This window comes from Lepidochelys kempii, chromosome 4, assembly GCF_965140265.1.
Source record: "Lepidochelys kempii isolate rLepKem1 chromosome 4, rLepKem1.hap2, whole genome shotgun sequence".
In the NCBI taxonomy this organism is placed as follows: domain Eukaryota; kingdom Metazoa; phylum Chordata; order Testudines; family Cheloniidae; genus Lepidochelys; species Lepidochelys kempii.
The window spans coordinates 96,533,297-96,552,108 of NC_133259.1; the positions used below are offsets into that span (position 1 = coordinate 96,533,297).

At 42.5% G+C, this 18,812-nt stretch overlaps 1 protein-coding gene across 5 annotated transcripts in view; it reads left to right on the forward strand.

The window, feature by feature from the left end:
• PDS5A (PDS5 cohesin associated factor A) overlaps positions 1-18,812 on the forward strand; it is a 165,325-nt gene that overhangs the window by 123,790 nt on the left and 22,723 nt on the right. For all 5 annotated transcript variants that reach the window (XM_073342241.1, XM_073342245.1, XM_073342242.1 and 2 more), the window contains exons 19-26: positions 5,461-5,621; positions 8,881-9,004; positions 10,482-10,640; positions 11,175-11,243; positions 14,851-14,987; positions 17,072-17,195; positions 17,451-17,655; positions 18,184-18,298. In XM_073342241.1, coding sequence (XP_073198342.1) covers positions 5,461-5,621; positions 8,881-9,004; positions 10,482-10,640; positions 11,175-11,243; positions 14,851-14,987; positions 17,072-17,195; positions 17,451-17,655; positions 18,184-18,298 — 1,094 coding nt within the window. The remainder of the gene's footprint in view (positions 1-5,460; positions 5,622-8,880; positions 9,005-10,481; positions 10,641-11,174; positions 11,244-14,850; positions 14,988-17,071; positions 17,196-17,450; positions 17,656-18,183; positions 18,299-18,812) is intronic.

Here is an 18,812-nt window from a genome sequence, read left to right on the forward strand (position 1 = left end):
TTTTTGTCACCCGTGTCCACAGATCTGTGCTTGTGCCCTGGATATTCCTGTGCTCTGGTATGAGGGGGGTGGGGAAAGAGGGTGGCAGACTCACTGCCAGTCCACTTCCTTCTCAGTCAACTGTGGCTAAAGATGGTGCATCACATTATCTGTTAGCTAGCTATCTGTCTTGCTCAATATTTTTTTATTCCTTTGCAATAGGTATCTGAATTCCCTCTTCTTTATTCCCTTCTTCCATTTGGGTGATTTGGGCCTTTGATTTTTCTCTGGCCTCGAGTTATAAGTTACACCCAAGACCCCAAGCTTCCTATCCCCTCCAAATGTAAGATCCAAATGTTTAAACAGGGTTTAAAAGTAGATCTAAAAATCTGAGGGAGGACAGGCTAAAACTCCTGTTGATGTGGAACATTCTCTGAGATCTCTGGGGTCTGAGTCACTCCCTCCTCCCCCGCCCCTGCATCAGATTTGGTTACTCATAGAACCCTTGGGGACTGTCACTGCTGCTGACCCCTTAGAACTTCCCAGACCATCAATAAAGAAGAGATCCCATTCCCTGGAACAGGATAAGAGAAGGGGAAAGACACCCTTTTGGTCTGGATCTCAGGAGACATCACATCCCTACACAGGTTATTGCTAAGGTCCCCATCTCTTTCAGTACAGAGACCCTGGTACCGGCTAGGGAAACTACACCCCGTATCAAGAAGCTGACTGTTAACCTACGGAGGCACCAAAGCCAGCACCAGACCCAGTGCCTCCGAAGCAAAAGGACTTTAAGTTAAACTGAAATAGTCATCAGTACCACCTTCCTCTGCCAGCGGAGATGGGCACATATATCGCATTTCCAGTACAGTCTCCAGTACCACTCAACATACTAACTCCTGAGGGTCAGTGTTCGGAATCCCTGGTACCATCTAGTCGTCCTTGCTATAAGGATCTTCAGATACTTGAAAAACCTGAGTCACCATTTCTCCGGGTTACTGAGAGATACTCCCCACCAGTACAGACTTACCTTCCAGAATTGATATACTGTCTGGTACCAACACTGTCACTGGTTCCTCACAAATCCACTGAGGGTACCAACATATCCTCTGATACCATTTAACCAAGACTTGACCTCCAGTACCCACTCAACCACTGGTACTGCGCTGCTTGCCTCTTGGATGGATATGGGAGTGACACCTCATCTGATTGAGATGTCCATACAAGGCTCCCTTACTTTACTATTCCAGCCTCCTTCCCTTGCAGTGCACTCTGAGGAAGCCCCTGCAGGACACACACCCAGCAAATCTGGCAAGGACAACCCTGTGGTACTGCCCCCTTCCTCTTTCCATCTCAGCGGGTTTATTGGAGCCCATGGACCCCTTGTGGCGACCTGCTATACAGGATTCCATCTCTTAAGAGGATGTGTCAAAAGCAATAGCCACAATCGACCCAGCTTCACAGCGGTAACTTGCAGAGGAACAAGAGCAAGCAGAGGAAGAAGAAACACCACCTTACCGCAAATCCTCCTCCTTGCCAGATGCAGGTGTTATGCTTCCTCCACCATCGTACACTGACAATTTCAAGACCTTACAAAACAGATAGCAGAGACCTTGCAAATTCTGTTAGAGTTGATACAGGAACCCAACATGCCTTGTTGGACATCCTCCATATATCACCTCGGGCAAAATTGCCTTGCCTGTCAATGATGCACTACTGGCCCCAGCCTGTATGGTATCAGCCTGTATCAGTCCTCAACCACTATACTACCTATGTATAAACAGACTGATGAAAAAAATACTTTATTCTGCTTGGAGTATTTTTTCTGCTACCCAACACCTAAATTCCAGTGGTTAAAGCTGTCAATGAGCAAAACAGACAACATTGGTCCCATTCAGTGCCATCAGACATGGAGCTGAAATAGCTAGACCACCTGAGATGCAAGAGGTGCTACTCGGCATCCTTGTAATTTATAGTAACCAATTGCCGTGATGGCAAAATATTATTTTGCAAACAATTTGAAGTTCTCATTTTTTTTCTCATCTGCTACAGGACCGGAGGGAACAGTTTCAAGCTCTCATAAGAGATGGCCGGACAATTGCCAAAGCATCTCTCCAGGCCTCACTTGATGCAGCGTGTACAGCTGCATGTTTCATGGCTGTTGCAGTGGTAATGTGCCAAGCTTTTTGGCTACAGTCTTCTGGCCTCCTGGGGAGGCATAAAACTGTTTGGGACCTCCCTTTTGAGGGACCCAAATTGTTCAGTGTTGCTACAGACTGATACCTTCATTCACTTTAAGATTCCTGGGCGACACTACACTCTTTGCATCTATGCACTTACATCAAAGAGAAAATACAGTAGATCAGTCAGTGCAATGGTCTCACCCAGTCCTCTACCAGCCCATCTGATTGGCTGAACTTCCCCAAAAGAAGCTCAAGTATGCTAAGAAAGGGCCATACTCTACAGTGACTTCCAAGTCACCGCAAGGCAAATGGACCCCTCAGGAGGTGATCCTCCACATCAACATACTAGAGCTGAGAGTGGTTCTTTCTGCTTGTAGAAGGGTTCGGCCAGAGCTCGTCACTCTCCGGGGTGGCAGGGAACCACACCGCCTCGCCTACGTCCTTCTGGTTCTGTCAGGGAACTAATCTGGCCCCTGGGTCTCTCACCACAGCAGTGGTAGAGGCAAAACAAGGGCTATGCACACCCGATTTGCAGGCAGTAGCGAGCTCCATGCTCTGGTCCTTGGCCTGGGACGGAGCAAACCATTAAGCAATAAGCCGAGGCCCTGGGCTAGGGCGGGTGGCAAAGAGTCCATGGCTCATGCCTTCCAGCAGGGGCCAAGCAAGCAAGCAAGTTCGAAAGGCCCAGGCCCTGTGTCAGGGTGGGCTGTACAAAGTCTGTGGCTCAGGCCCTCAGGCAGGAGCTGAGCAAACAGTTAAGTTCAATAAGCCCCAGTCCTGGCTCCAAAGGGCCACGCTGGGTGGCAGTGGGGACTCAGGCCCACCCACTCCACTGTGTCCCAGCCCGGGGCCCTAGCAGCAGCAGAAGGTCTGCTGCTTTGTCAGTGGGGATCCTGGCCTCAACACACTGACAGGGGCTCTGGGTGTGCTGCAGCTAGACTAGGGTTGGCTGCCCCTGGGCTACTTCCTATCTCCCCCTCTAGAGGTACCTGCGGCAGGACGGTGTTCTCCAAGGAATCAAGCACCATGGGCTCCTCAGGGTACCCGGCGAGCGGTAGGCTTGGCAGCTCCTCTGAGTAACTTGCCACGGGCAGGCTTAACAGCTTCTCCAGGGTCTGGTCGGCATCAGGCCTCGGCTGGTCTGGCCAGTCCTCGGGTCGGTCACTAGTTGCAGGAGTCTCCCAACTGGGAGCTAGGCCACAGGGATCTGGCTTCTCTGGCGGCTGGGGCTCTAGTGAGCTCTGGGGCTTTTGTACTTCCTATCCTGCGCCCTGACCTCTGGGGGGCAGGTGCAGGCTCCACTGGCTCCGCCCACTTTGGCATCCGGAGGGGCTCATCCCTCTCCAGGGCGGCAGGGAACCACACCGCCTCACTACACTGCTTATCAGCACTTTCTACCCCACATCAGAGGCCACCCAATCAGAATAATGCCTGACAGCAGAACAGCAATATATTATATCAATCAACAAGGAGGAGCAAGATCCTAGTCCTTATCTTCAACACTGTAGAACTGGTACATATCACGCCCCATACAGGTCTCGGCGGTTTATTTCAAGGACTTTGGAACACAATGGCAGACTCGCTCAGCAGACATTTCTACCTACAGGAGCTGAACAATGAGGAATTCTGAAGAATATGTCTGCCTTTGGGTAATCTGGAGATAGATTTCATTGCAACACCATACAATACAAAGTGCAAACAATTCTTTTCAAGAGGAAGAGTACGGCTACAACTCAACTGGTAAGGCCCTAGTCTTCCTTTGGCCTCATGTATTGCTACATGCTGATCCCTGGATGTCTTCACTGCCTAAAGTCCTAAACAAATTGAAACGGGAGATATAGGTAGCCATCCTCATAACACTGTAATGGCTGAGATAGGCACTGTTCCCAGAGCTGGTGCCCATGTCTTGATAACCTCCTTTCTGCCTTGCCCTGACAGTGGATATCCTTATTCAGGAGTTGGAGTCCATCACCCACCCTAACCTCTGGGGACTTCACCTCAAGGCCTAGCTACTAGTTGGCTCTCTGGTGTAGAACAAGATTGCTCCACAGAGGCACAAACAGGACAGCTTAATAGTAGGAAATCCTTGACAAGCAAATCTTATGTACAGAGATGGAAACACTTCCAGGCTTGACACAGCCATTGATCTATGCCTCCTCTCAAGTCCTGCCTGTCGCACACATTCTCAATTACTCACTACATTTAAAAACTGCAGGATTATAAATGAGCTCAATCAAGGTTCAACTAGCTGCCCTAACAGCCATTCATCCCTCCATCAAGGGGTTTTCAGACTTGACTCACTCAACCACTGCAAGGTTTATTAAAGGTCTATTCAACCTTTTTCCTCCTGTCAAGGAACCTACTCCACCATGAGATCTTAACTTAGTGCTTAGTGCTCTGGGGAAGCCCCTGTTTGAACCTATGGTAAACTTCCCACCTTCATTTGTGCCTTTGAGGAATTGAAACTAGACAGTGGAGGCTGTGTCCGCCCAGAGTGTAAACAGACTGTAGCCACACTTGCAGGTATCTGAGGTGGAGCCTTGTAAATGGGGTCCCATGATTACTTGGGAGCATATGACCCAATCGGGCCAGGCAAGGCCACATGGACATCCTGGGGCTGCTGTATAAGCCTGTTGATGGCTAAGAAACCGTTATCTGGTAGGTACACCCTTGGTGACACCACATCCAGCCTTTCTCCAATAAATTCTATAGTTAGTGTAAATACCAGGGTGGACTTGTCCTGTTCACTCTGAGCCATTGCCTCCTGTTTCAACAGTCTCTCATACAGGTCCAGAAGTTTTAGTTAGGAAGTGAGGGTGTGTCTTCTCATGACAGAACACTGTGTAAAGTAGGTCAGCCATCAGGGCACCATAAGTCTTTTAGTTGTACATTTTATTTTTATATACGTATATCTCAAACCTGGTCATTCTTTTTCTACCCAATTATCTAAGATTCTGGAGAAATTAAGCTTTTGAGATTTCTCAGAATGAGGGAAAGTGTTGTTTACATAGGTTGAGCTATAAAACAAGTTCTGAATATGATGATAATGTCTTGAATAAATATGTTCAAATATTTAAAAATCCAATTTTTTAGAAAAAGTAATGGATAGGGAGCCCTGAAAAACAAAATGTTAGTGAATGTATTTTAAGATGTGTTACAAGAAGCACCTTATATGAAATGGCATAAACATACTACTGTTATTTTCTCATAAAGAAACATAAGTGGAAATCATTTTGTTTGTTGGTAATCCATTATGCATGTGCAAAAAACATTTTTTGGTTTTGCTATGTATCTACAGGTTTTGTCTTTCACACATCCTACCTCGTTCCACTCTGCAGAGACATATGAGTCTCTCCTGCAGTGCCTCAGGATGGAAGATGATAAGGTAGCTGAGGCAGCTATTCAGATTTTCAGAAACACAGGCCACAAAATAGAAACAGACCTGCCGCAGATAAGATCGTGAGTGTATTTCTTCACATACTGGTAGTGCCTTTAACACTTAAAAGTCTGTCCCCTCCTTTAACCTATTCACCATGTTGCTACTAAAATAATCTTCCTTTCCTGCTGCTGTGAACGTGTATGCCTTTTCCCCACCACCTTGATCCCTTCACTGGTTCCCTGTCTCTTTTCACATTTAAACTCCTTGTCCTCACTTTATTTTTATGTATTTTTTGTAGGTTTAGTATAAATACATTATTAAAAAATCTCCTTAAAATATACACTTAAAAAGCAGGATCTAGTCTACCTCCTATTTTAAAATACCAACAACAACAAAGATATCATAAAGATTTAATTTAATCCCCCAACATTATTTCTACCCAGTGCTTTCCTTCGTGCAGCCTCTCCCATTTTTTTGAGAAATGGTTAAATGGTTTTTTTGAGAAGGTTTTTTTGAGAAAGTTAAAAACTGGCTATTATGGACCAAGTTGGAAACCACTTCCAAAGATATGGGGCTCTAACAAAAACAATGAGGAGTCCGGTGGCACCTTAAAGACTAACGAATTTATTTGAGCATAAGCGTTCATGGGTAAAAAAACCAGTTCTTCAACAAAGAACTCCTGCTGTCTGTCAGTCGTGGGTTCCGTCTCAGGTGCTTCTGCCAACTATAACTGCCTCGAGACATGATGGGAAAGAGAGGCAATTTCTTCTGCAGTTTTCAAGCTGTTTAGGGCTCTGTAAGTCAAAACCAACACCTTAAATCAATCTGGAAATCGGTAGGCAGCCAGTGCAGATCATAATGCACAGATTTCATGTGCTTGTGGAAGGAAACACAGTTTCACAATCTAGCCACCAAATTCTGCAGTGGAGAGAGCAGGGCGGGGCTGAAATAGGGTATGCCAGCAGTTTTGCCAGTGTAAGCTGCATCCACGCTAGGAGTGTTTTGCCAGTATATTATACCAGTATAGCTATACTGACAAAGTGCTCTTAGTATAGACCTGGCCTTAGGATTTGACACTTCCAGAACATGCTGTGCTCCCATTGAGGCAGATAGCTATGACTTGAATTTGAGCAATTTTATCAGACATGAAGAAATTCCCTCAACTGGAGATACTTGATTCATGAACTGAGCAAAAATTTCCTCAGATTAACCAAGCAAACTAAACAAGATTTTGCAGATATGATGGTAGAAGCAAAGAAAAAGCAAAGAACCATTTCTTTGCCTCTCTCGCAATCACGAGATAGGAGTTACAATTTGTCAGATTTGAGTCTAGATTTGCACCACCGACATTGTGGCCATCTTCTCTTTTGCTTCGGTTGTTGCAGGCCCTCTATAACTAAAGGTGACCTGGGAGGCAGAAACTGTGGAAAAGAGTCCCAGAGGGCACTTCATTGATGATTGAGGAAGAGAGTATTACAATAGTTCACCAGTCCATCAATAGTAGTCTGTCTGAGGAAAGGAGTTCTCCCTCAGACCCTTTTGGAACTCCTCAGGTCCCTCTAGTTTCTGAGAGAAGACTATCAAAACAGCTCCCCAGCCCAGACAAGGGAGGTGAGCCCCAACTCGATATCAAATGAGCCAATGGTCAGTCTGTGACATGGGGATAATGTCGAGAATCTCCACCTCCACTGGAATCCCAAACACCAAACTAAGTTATGTGCCTAACTACGATTTGTGCCCATAACCATCTGGGATAGCTCCTTGGTGACCATGAAATCCTGGGTTTTTCAGATTACTCATTGTCTATGTGGATGTTAAAGTTACCAAGCACTATTGGCCTTGACCACTCCAGTGCCACCATAGTGAGGAACCTCAGTAGATCCCAAAAGGACTTCATTGTACAATGGAGTGATTGATACGCAAGGGTCAGTTCCAACTTAACTGTATCTCTGGACTCACATATAAGGTGGAGCTAATTTACCCCCTCCCAAGTCCCTTACTCTCATCAGAGAGGGTAGAATCCTATTTCTCATGTGGCTACAGAAAAAGGCAAAGGACTCTTTACTCTCCTCCACAGCACTGTCACTCTTGCCACATACCAGACACACACAATACGCACACATTTTCAATCCACCTCATCAGCAAATAGCATGCGCCTGACCCAGAGTCTCTTCTGAGCTGGGCGGGGTCCCTAGGGTTTCTCCTAGAGCTCCTGCTTGTGAAGATTGGGTTGGGGCCACAATGGCAAGTCATTTTCAAAGCACTGCATGACCCTTTTCTGGATTCAGCCTTACTTCTTGTATTGTGCTTTATGCCCTGCCCACTCTTCCCACCTTGATGTTCTCTTTGTTTCCTTCTCCTACTCATTTTTGTGCCCTGTTTCATGCTGCTCTTTATGTGGAATGACCTCCCTTTTACAGCGCATGTTGTTCTCAGTCTCAGCCTTAAAATCTTTACTCAGAGGCCTCTACTTTTATATAGCTGTACACAATCACCCTCTGATCAACATGTATTTCAAAACTTCATTTGTTGCAGTACTAGTCTGTCCCTTTTTTCATCTATTCACTGTTGTTTCCAAAGGTTATATGATTTCTATTGTAATTTTTTTGTGGCAGAGATAGCGTCTCTGTTTTCTGTAAAGCACAATACGAAGTTATGACAATATATCAATATTTAAATAACATGATTTTTCTAAGACCACTGATAATTTCAGTAGCATCACAAAAGAGTGCAGCCATTTGATACATCCTTCTTGGAAATCTGGTGTAATCCCCATTTATATTGGCAAGCTCACAATTATTTTGAATCCCGCACTATCTTGTTTCCTTATTCACTTAATTAAACCTACCATGGAAGACTTAGCTAGTTAAGAGGGAGTCATTCAGACAGACTTCTGTAAATCACCAGCTTGGAATACTCTGCTCACATTGTTAACATACTTTAGCATTTTTCCAGTTTTCCTACTTTAAGGAAAAAAACAAATCTGAGACTTCATTGTTCCAACTTTGTGAACACTGCTTCAATCTGTTCTTGCTACCTCTGCTTCTGTAAACGTGAATGGCAAATAATCTATTTACTGGTGAAGCATATTGTGCTTTACAATAGACTTTCTTTTCTTAACATACGATTCAATTTCTTGATGAGGGTCAGTTGCTTACTTGCATTTGTCTCATTATTATCCTTCCTGAACAGCTTTCAAAGACAGCTTGAAGCTGAAGATTTTCATTCTGTGATCAGGGACCTGCACTGGTGAAGAGTTCAACCAGCAGATATTACTGGAATTAATTTTTTGTTCATTATAAATATTTTATTTTGAAATATTATGTTTAATTTTTGCAGGACATTAATTCCTATTTTGCATCAGAAAGCAAAGAGAGGTACTCCTCACCAAGCAAAACAGGCTGTCCATTGTATACATGCCATATTCTCAAATAAAGAAGTGCAACTTGCACAGATCTTTGAGGTATGTTTGCCAAATTTGGTATAATTCGTTTATTGAATTTTGTTCAAATAATTTGGATCTCTTTCACTTTTAAAGTTGCAATTAAGAAAACTAACTTCATCTTCATTACCGTAGAATCCATGCATAATTCAGGAGCTGGTAGACTGAATTGAACCCTTAGTGCCTGAACTCTGTGCTTAAGCTATGTTTCCAGTAAAACTTAGGAAAGAGTGCAAATACATGCTCTTCCCCTACCCCCAGTGACACTGTCTGGACACTGAGTAACACTTCTAGCATACACAGAGAAAATATCCCTTCTCAGTGTTCTGGCAACTATTATGATGAAAGGGAAATACACATCACTTATGCTTTGATAGAAGGCTCTGTTCACAGTTGTTTTCTAGCTTTGCCTTCTAGTGCTCTCCACCTAATTGTGGTTAGGCTAGTTACTTCTGTTCATGGTGTAACTGGGTTCATTTTAAAATATTAAATTTCCATGTAGCTGTGTTATCTGATTTTTTGGTCTTTAGCCACTGCACAAGGCCACCCATCCTAAAAATAGCTAATATGTTCAATATCTGAGAAATTCTTCTCCTGAATAGGTTAGAATAGAATGGAACCATTTTAGGTCTTCTGTAGTCCAGCATGCTAACAAGGTGTATTCTATATGAACTTTAACATCTAAACAAGTGGACTAATTTACAGAAGTGCTGAGCTCCTATTTATTACTTTGAAATCTTAGCTCCTCTAGAAAATGAAGCTACTTAATTAGACACACAACTTCTGGTACCAATATTTGAAAATTTGGGCCTAAAAGAATGATACTGAGACATTTCACTTGGGATGCTATGAAAAATTCTGTGACTGATCTGATATTCCTAGTAATGCACAAAACTTCCATCGGGTTGCAAGAAATGCAGAATCAGTTCAGGTCTATACAGGGACACTCAGTAAAGTTAACCTGAATTAGCTAATGGCTATTTAAGCTGCGTTAAACCCATGTGGACACTCTCATTCAGAATTGAAATGTGCTTAATTTGGTTTAACTTAACTCACCAAAGATAAATTGAAATGAGGACATTTTAATTCTGAATGAGTGTGTCCACATGGATTTACAGTGGTTTAACTACTGCACATTCAGTTCACATCTAGAGTTAATTCAGATTAATTTTCCTGAGTGCCCCTGTGTATACAAGCCCTCAGGTCCCTAGTTAGTAAAAAAAATAAAAAATAAAAAGGCTAATCTTTTATCACTGGTATAATTTCACACACTTTAATTCTGTAATTAATATAGCTATTTTCACCAACCTGTAAATTACAGTGTGAAATGTTTCATAGACAAAAGGTTTTCTTAGTTTCATGAAATGATGTCATTTGGGAGGCAAGTGCAGTTAATCAGCAGTCCAATAATGAAATAAGTTAGTTCATTAGGCTGTTCAGGCATGCACACTCAACAATGTATATAATTCATTTTAAATGGAAATTTTTCTTCCCCCAGCCTCTTAGTAGAAGTTTGAATGCTGATGTTCCAGAGCAACTTATAACTCCATTAGTTTCTTTGGGCCATATTTCTATGTTAGCTCCAGACCAGTTTGCTTCTCCAATGAAATCTGTGGTTGCAAATTTCATCGTGAAAGATCTCCTCATGAATGATAGGGTAAGATTTAAGTCCTTCCTTTTCTTTGCTTATGATTGAATCTCTGTAAGCTATACAGCTGTTAAGTTTGTGTGATTAGGCCAGTGAACCCTTAGTGTTCACTAAGAATATGTCTACACTGCAAAAAAAAAAAAAATAAATAACCTGCCACACCAAGTCTCGGAGTCACGGGGGCTGTGGGTCTAAAAATAGTAATGTAGACATTTCCACTCAGGCTGGAGCCTGGACTCTGAAACCCAGCAAGGGAGGAGGATCTTGGAGCCTGGGCTCCAGCCTGGACAGGAACGTCCACACTGCTTTTTTTTAGCCGTGCAGTTCAAGCCTCATGAGCCCAAGTCAGTGGACTTGGGCTCTTTCATTTGGTGCTCTGAGTTTTTCTTTGCAGTATAGTCATACCCTAAATGTTTAATATGTTGATATCATATGTAAAAGATTATACATATGGGAGTTAATCTAATCTTTAAAATCTTTGTTTTAATTTTTTACATGTTTTTGTTTGTGAATCCATCTTTAAATTTGTATAAATATCTGTAGTCAACAGGTGAGAAAAATGGGAAATTGTGGTCCCCAGATGAAGAGGTTTCCCCAGAAGTTCTAGCAAAGGTGAATTTTTTTTTTGTATTAAGATGTGCACAATATTTGAAATAAGAGTTTAGTTACTTGATAGCATATCACTGACATCTCTAAACGCTACCAATAGAGAATATTAAAGGAAATATTAGCAATTAATTTTGGTTACATTTGTCTTTTAGAATAACCTAAAAACTTATTAAATAGCTTAATTTCTGCTAAACTAACATTTGAGAGAGACAAGGTGGGGGAGGTCATATCTTTTATTGGACCAACTTTTGTTGGTCAGAGAGAGACAAGCTTTCAAGCTTCACAGAGCTCTTCTTCAGGTTTGGGAAAGGTACCATGATTGTCACAGCTAAATGTAAGGTCAAACAGATAATTTAGCATAAGTAGTTAGTACATATTCTAAGGCAGGGATAGTCAATAGATAGACCGTGGTCCAAATCCGGACTGCCAGACTTTTTTCATTGGACCTGGGGGGCAGAGGCAGTGCGTGGTCACTTCCCCTCTCCCCCCCCCCCCCCCCATTTCTCCAGATGCCTCTGGAGGGTATGCCCAGAAGCGAGGAGGCAGCACCTGCTCCTGGCAGCAGTGCTCTCCAGCAGCAGGGAAGGCGAAACAGCCTCATGTTGGGAGGAGGAGGAAGAGCTTAGACAACCCTGCTGCTTCTTCCCTCCCTGCGCTGCAGGGACACATGGAGAGTGCTACTGCCAGGGGGAATGCTGCTTCCTCACAGTCCCTGGAGCCTCCCACCCAGGCCTAGTGGTCCTCGGAGCCTTCTCCAGCCCCTCGATCCACCCACTTCCCCGCTCTAACCGGCCTCTTTCCCTACCCAGTCCACCTCCAGTCACCCATTGCTGCCACATCCCGGCTTCCCCCCATCTCCCCAGGGCTGTTATTTGGAGTCTCCTTGGTCCGTCCTGCTACCTGGAGCCTCCTTCCTGCCACGCTGCTATCCCAGCCCCCAAAGGGGCATTGCACCACTAGCTGGATCATAGTCCAAGAGCTTCACTCATGATCTTAAGTGTCTTTATTATTACAAGAATCTGTAACTCACTAACCCCCGTTTTTGTCCTGTGACTGCAGGGGTGTTAATGGGCCACTTCACCTTGAATAGTCCCTTAAAACAGGAGTTTTCAACCTTCTTCTATGAGCCCTCCCAACACGGTATAAAAACTCCAGGCCCCAGGGTGCGGGGAAGAGACGCTCTGGGCTCCTGACTTCAGTCACCAGGTGCAAGGGCCTCAAGACTTTAGCCCGATGGGGTGCAGGTCTTCAGCCCTGCGGGGGGCCCTTGGGGCTCTGAACTTTAGCCATCAGGTGGGGCTTGGGGCTTCAGCTGCTGGGTGGTGAGGCGGGTGCTTGGTGATCCAGCTTCAGCCACGGGGGCGGGATGAGGGGGGTGCTTGGTGATCCAGCTTCAGCCGGGGGGGCTTGGTGCTCCAGGCTTCAGCCCTTCAGGGTGCACCAGGGCTCAACACTTTAGCCCTAGGGGTAATGCTGGGGCTTGGGGTTCACCGTGACTCTACTCCTGGTTTCAACCCCTCAGGGAGCGCCATGGCTCGGGGCTCCAGGCTTTAGCTCCGCAGGGAGCACCGGTGCTCTGGGCTTCAGCCCCACTGCTCTGGTTTCAGCCTCGCAGGGGGTGCCGGGACTCAGGGCATTAGCCCTGGGGGGAGCCCTGGGGTTCTGGGCTCTCTACGGCTCTGCTCCTAATTTCAGCCCTGAGGGGGCACCAGTGCTTGGGGTGCTGGCTTCAGCCCCACAGGGAGCACTGGGACTTGGGGCTCTGGACTTCAGCCTTGCAGAGAGCGCTGGGACTTGTGGCTACAGGCTTCAGCCCCTCAGGATGAGCGGGGGCTTGGTTATCTGGGCTTCGACCAGCAGGGAGCACTGAGGCTCTGGCTTCAGCTCCGCAGGGGGTGCTGGGACTCAGGGCTTTAGCTCTGTGGGGAACACTGGGGATTGGGGCTCCCCACGGCTCCACTCCCAGTTTAAGCCCCTTGGGGGCACCGGGGCTCAGGGCACCAAGCTTCAGCTGTGGGGCCCTGTGGCCCCCTGAAACTGGCTCATGGACCCCTGGTTAAGAACTGCTGCCTTGGAATATGTGGTAGCTACTTCAGCTAAACTATCTGTTTTATCTTGTATTTAACTATGACACTCTGAGTACTGTTCTCAGTCCAGAAGAAGAGCTCTGTGTAGCTGGAAGCTTGTCTCTCTCACCAACAGAAGTTGGTCCGATAAAAAGAGATTTCCTCACCCACCTTGTCACTCTAATATCCTGGGACCGACATGGCTAGAAAAACTTTGTAACTGCTTATAGTATTGTAGTTTGTGGCCGTACAAATACACACTGTTGCAAAGTCAATGGAAATTGTGCAGTTAGGTGTCCTGTCCTATCTTCTGGGTATTCAGTATTCTGAATGTTAAGCTTTACTTTGTTTAATGCAGAGATTCAAATTACTAGTTCTTCTGGCTATAAAGGTATCCTGTAAACTATAGACAGACCAAGCTGAAATAACAACAGAGAGTGATGAACTCCTTTCACCCATCTTTACAGGATATTTAGTGTGAACCCTAATTATGACTAAGGTTAAGATTCTGTCAAGGGTATTTTTAATAAAAGTCAGGGACATGTTGTGGGTAATAAAAAATGCACGGAAGCCCACGACCAGTCCCTGACATTTACTAAAAATACCCAGGAGGGAGGAGAGAGACTAACAGTCGTAGTGCTGCCAGGAGCTGACCTCTGGCAGCTGCTCCTGTGGCAGGGGCTGACTGCTGCTGCTCCAACCCAGGCCGCTGTTTCAACCCTGGGATTGACCACTGCTCCGGTGGCCCTGGGCCTGACAGCTGCTCCAGCTCTGTCATTGTGGAAGAAGTCCCAGAAGGTCATATAATGTGTGACTTCCGTGACAGAATCATAGTTTTAATTATGACCACTTCAGAGGTGAATGTCTGGTTAATGGATAGCAATTTTTTTATTGGTAGACTTTTTTATGAGGTATAGGAAGTCCCCTACATCTAACCCCACCTCTGTGTCTATGATATTTTCCGTTTTCATGCAGTAAAATATAATCTGTATTCCTCTGATTTCTTCTACTCTTTGATAGGATTGTCTTCTTTTTGCTGTTATTATCAAATGTTCAGTAGAATCATCCAGAAACCATTTTGCACCTCTTCATTTGTTTCCACTCAATTTCTGTATCAAGTTCAACCTTTTAATCTTCACCTCCAAGGCTCTGGATATTTCTCCCGATATCTACAGAACATCTCTCCTTTCTTACTATTCCGCTTCAAAGTCTCTTTGCTTTATCCCAATCCCCTGTCTACTCCCTCTGTATCCTTCTCTCAGCTCATTTTTTCTTTCATGCTGCTTCCCCATCCCAATATGCCATGCGTTTATCCATTCTTTGCTGAAATACCTGCTTCTAAAACCCTTTTTCAAGCAAGGAACCGCATCCACTTTTCCAGATGAATAAAAAGTTTGCTACTTAATTCTTTTCCATTTTAAAGTCTGCATTTTATTGAGCAGTAGCCTACACAGATTATATTGATTACAGTAGATTTTGGTGTTTTACTTACCTTAGTTGCTATTAAAATGATCTATTTGTTTTTATGTGTTCATCTTTAATAGGTGCAAGCAATTAAACTTTTGGTACGCTGGCTCTTGGGTATGAAAAACAACCAGTCTAAATCTGCAAATTCAACACTCCGGTTATTATCAGCTATGTTGGTCAGTGAAGGAGACTTAACAGAACAGAAGAGAATCAGGTCAAATTACGTTCTTTTCTTTTTCAGACTCTTCCATCTGTTTTGTTGTAGAATTTCAGTGAATATTATGAATTTAGGGTTTTTTCAATAGCCGAGGAAGGATTTTTTGCAGAATTTTACAACCTGTGCAGAGAACAGGATAATGAGGCAATGTAAAACAGCTGGTCAGGGAGTATAATTATAGTTGCTGAATGGCGCATATATATAAAAAGTATGTGTCTATTGCTACCCCCAATCTAAATTTAATAGCAATCTAATCCAAACCCTGTAGACATCTTGATGCTTATTAGAAAAAAGAGTAAAAGACCTCTGGGAACATCTTTCCATTATTAGGATAGACTGATCAGATTTAATATGTTTAAGATCCTGGCAGCTTCTGTTGAAGCTCCCAAGGATGGGATCACTTCACACCTCCAAACAAATAGACCATAAATGGGGAAACAGAGGAAAGGGAAGGAAATTACTGGAACAAAAATATTACAGATTCCACTCTTCCAGAATATTTTTTTAATTTTGTTTTTTTGTAATAACTAAGCTCTCATTTTGTTTTTTAAAAAATTAGCCCTTTTGATTGTGAAGAAACATTGATTGAAGAATACTGTGCACTTCTATAAAGGCTTTCTTCCAAAGATCTCAAAGACCTTACAAATATTAATTAATCCTCACAACATCCTTGTGAGATAGGATTCCCATTTTATAGATGTGTTGTCTGGTGCCTTGTTTACTCAGCTAGTCATTAGCAGAGATAGGAAATGGTGTTGGTGCATGGGTTCTATCTTAATTATGATGCATTACTTCTCCATTAAGCCAGCCTTGCAGAAATATATATTCAGACAGACAACAACAACAAAATGCTCCCTCAGTTAACTTCAAAGCCTAAATATACATTTCTGTGTACATGGTAATTCTGAGGGGCTTTCTGATACCATGATTATTGGCCCTATATAAACGTCTAGATGGTATAAAACCATTTAAATTCATAAATTTGGAAATCTAAGTAACAAACTACAAATGTGGTACCTTTCCTCCAGCCTTGAGGATAGCCATATGTGTACTTTTTACTGTTGCTAGAGGTTTCTGTTACAGAAGGTCCCATCTTGCCATATGGTCCACATTAACAGATCCCCATTGACTTCAGTAGATTGGAATCCACCTTCATGATTTTTTGCAAGATCAGGACCTAAGTCATTGTCAGGAGCTTGTAAAGTCATAGGTTTGCCATGGATCATTGCAGTCCCTAGTCTTTTACAGAACTGAAGTGGAAACCAAAGACTTACAATTTGAGCATTTGGAATACTGTATGCTTAGACATTTATAACTTTTTAATGTAGAATTTAATGTTAGATGAAAAAAAGTTGAATGTTATAGAAAACCTTTATCTGATAATTTGGTTCTGGGATTCTGAGCCACCAGTCCAGACTAACCTCTTTGTTTTTTACTGAGCCCATCAATCAGTCTGCCACTGACCAGATAATTTTGTTGGGAACTCCTTCCCTTTTATGGTAGTACAAGTCTCCACTTTCTGTTGAGAGCTTCCTCCTTATTCAAGGGAAGAAAAAAATTGAAGTGGAAGTTGCCAGCAGGTGTGAGCAAGAACTGTTAAACTTTATAATTGACTAATATTGTTCTAGGATGAAAAGAGGAATATTTTACTTACGAGTATATAATCTTCTGGCAAGTTACAGAAACAAGTAACTAAAAAAATAAACCCTGGAAAATATCAACAATAAATTTGAAATACTAGATATTACACGGTGGAAGAAAAAATTTAAAAATGAAACCTGTAGTGTCAGCCTTTTGGAGTCAGTACAGCAGACGATGCCATGAAAACCAAAGAAACTTAAACTAATTGATTCTTTGAACTTCTTATCAAGTTGAAATAATATTTTAAGGAGAAAAGAGTCATCTTCATATGATTTCTTCCTAGCAAGGTTAGTTTAGATTAAGAGCCTAAAACCATATTGCTGACAGCTGGTTTACAAAGGTTCTTATTCACAATTTTTAATTGAGTGGTCTTGTAAAAGAAGGAAAAAATTATACACAAAAAATTTGAGTACAATGATTTTTCTTGTATGTTTTTTTAGTAAATCAGATATGTCTCGTCTCCGACTGGCTGCTGGTAGTGCCATAATGAAGCTTGCTCAGGAACCTTGTTACCATGAAATAATTACCCCAGAGCAGTTCCAGCTCTGTGCACTTGTCATTAATGTAAGTAACTGCTCTTGAATTATGAAGTGACTGTTAACAAGACTATATTGCAGTCCTTACCACAGAGCTCTTGTTGATGCTACCCTTTCTGTAGTGCAGCTTTAAAAAAAAAAGTTCTGAACACTTCAAATATCACATTATGTCTATTCATCTTTTTAAAGTATGTCCCCTTACTACCCAGTTTGAGAGTTTTCTGTTATGTTTAAGGGACTAAGATTTTTATAGTGGCACTGTTTTGTGTTTTTGCTACTACAGGATGAGTGTTATCAAGTGAGGCAGATATTTGCTCAGAAGCTGCACAAGGCACTTGTGAAGTTACTGCTCCCATTGGAATACATGGCAATCTTTGCCTTGTGTGCCAAAGACCCTGTGAAAGAGAGAAGAGCCCATGCCAGACAGTGTTTGCTCAAAAATATCAGTATACGAAGAGAGTATATTAAGCAGAACCCTATGGCTAATGGTGAGTACTGTTGTAAAATGTATTCAAAGTATAAACTTTGAAGACCAAACTTAATGAGAAGCTTTTAAAGAATTAAGTAAATGATCTTGTCTAGCATTTTTCACAGAAGTATGTTTTCATAGTGATTTTTTTCTGGTTCTTACGGAGCTAGTGCAACAAATGTAATTAACTTATTTTATCTAGCAGTTCCCTTTTCCTCTTTATAAAGTATTTTTCTGTACTCTACCAATAATTATATTTTAGAATACAAGTTGTTACCTTTTTAGTTATTAAGCTATCTTTTCATATCAGGTTTTTTTTCTACAAAAATAAAACCTTCAAGTTCTGACTTGTTTGGGTTTTCTTTTTGTAATAAGATGAAACAGCTTTACAGTATTCTTGATACATTAAAACATGCAAGCTAATATGTGGATGTATCAAAACTTAGCATTGCATATTCATATAAAAATAAATTGACTGGTATTCTGGGGTTCTTATTCTTTCTGCATGTATATTTAAGTTGCTTATGTGTTTGTTTTATTGTTACAGAAAAGCTGTTATCTCTGCTGCCTGAATATGTGGTACCGTATATGATTCATTTACTGGCACACGATCCAGATTTCACAAAACCTCAGGATGTTGATCAACTTCGTGATATCAAAGAGTAAGTATCAAGTCAGTCCAGAATAGTTGAGACTAGAATAATTTTTCTCTGTTTGAAAATTTGAAGATGAAGCCATCACTCTTACTATGAAGAACTATCGTTAAAGGCATTCTATAGATCTGTTTTCTTAGAAGTGAATAACTGATCTTGAAATGAAAGCAACAGCTATCTGTTCTGCACTGTGTTCTGAAAGCTGAAATGGCAAAAGACGTTTCTTCACAAGTATAATAATTTAATAAATGTTTTGGGTTTTTTAAATTAAATTGATCATTTTAGATCCACTCACTCAGGCACATCTAATCCCTGGAAAATGATACAAGGACAGCCATCTTCAGTGCACAGTGTTACAAACTGTAGATAACTTTTTATGCTGCTTGAAGAACTCTGCTTTATAGAAACTGAATGTTTTGTAATAGGGCATTGTTTGTTCTGATTCTCAGTTCAATTTTTGTTCTGTTTCCCAGAAGTATTTGTAGTATTCCCCCAAAAGTTGACACCATTAGAGTTACTATGT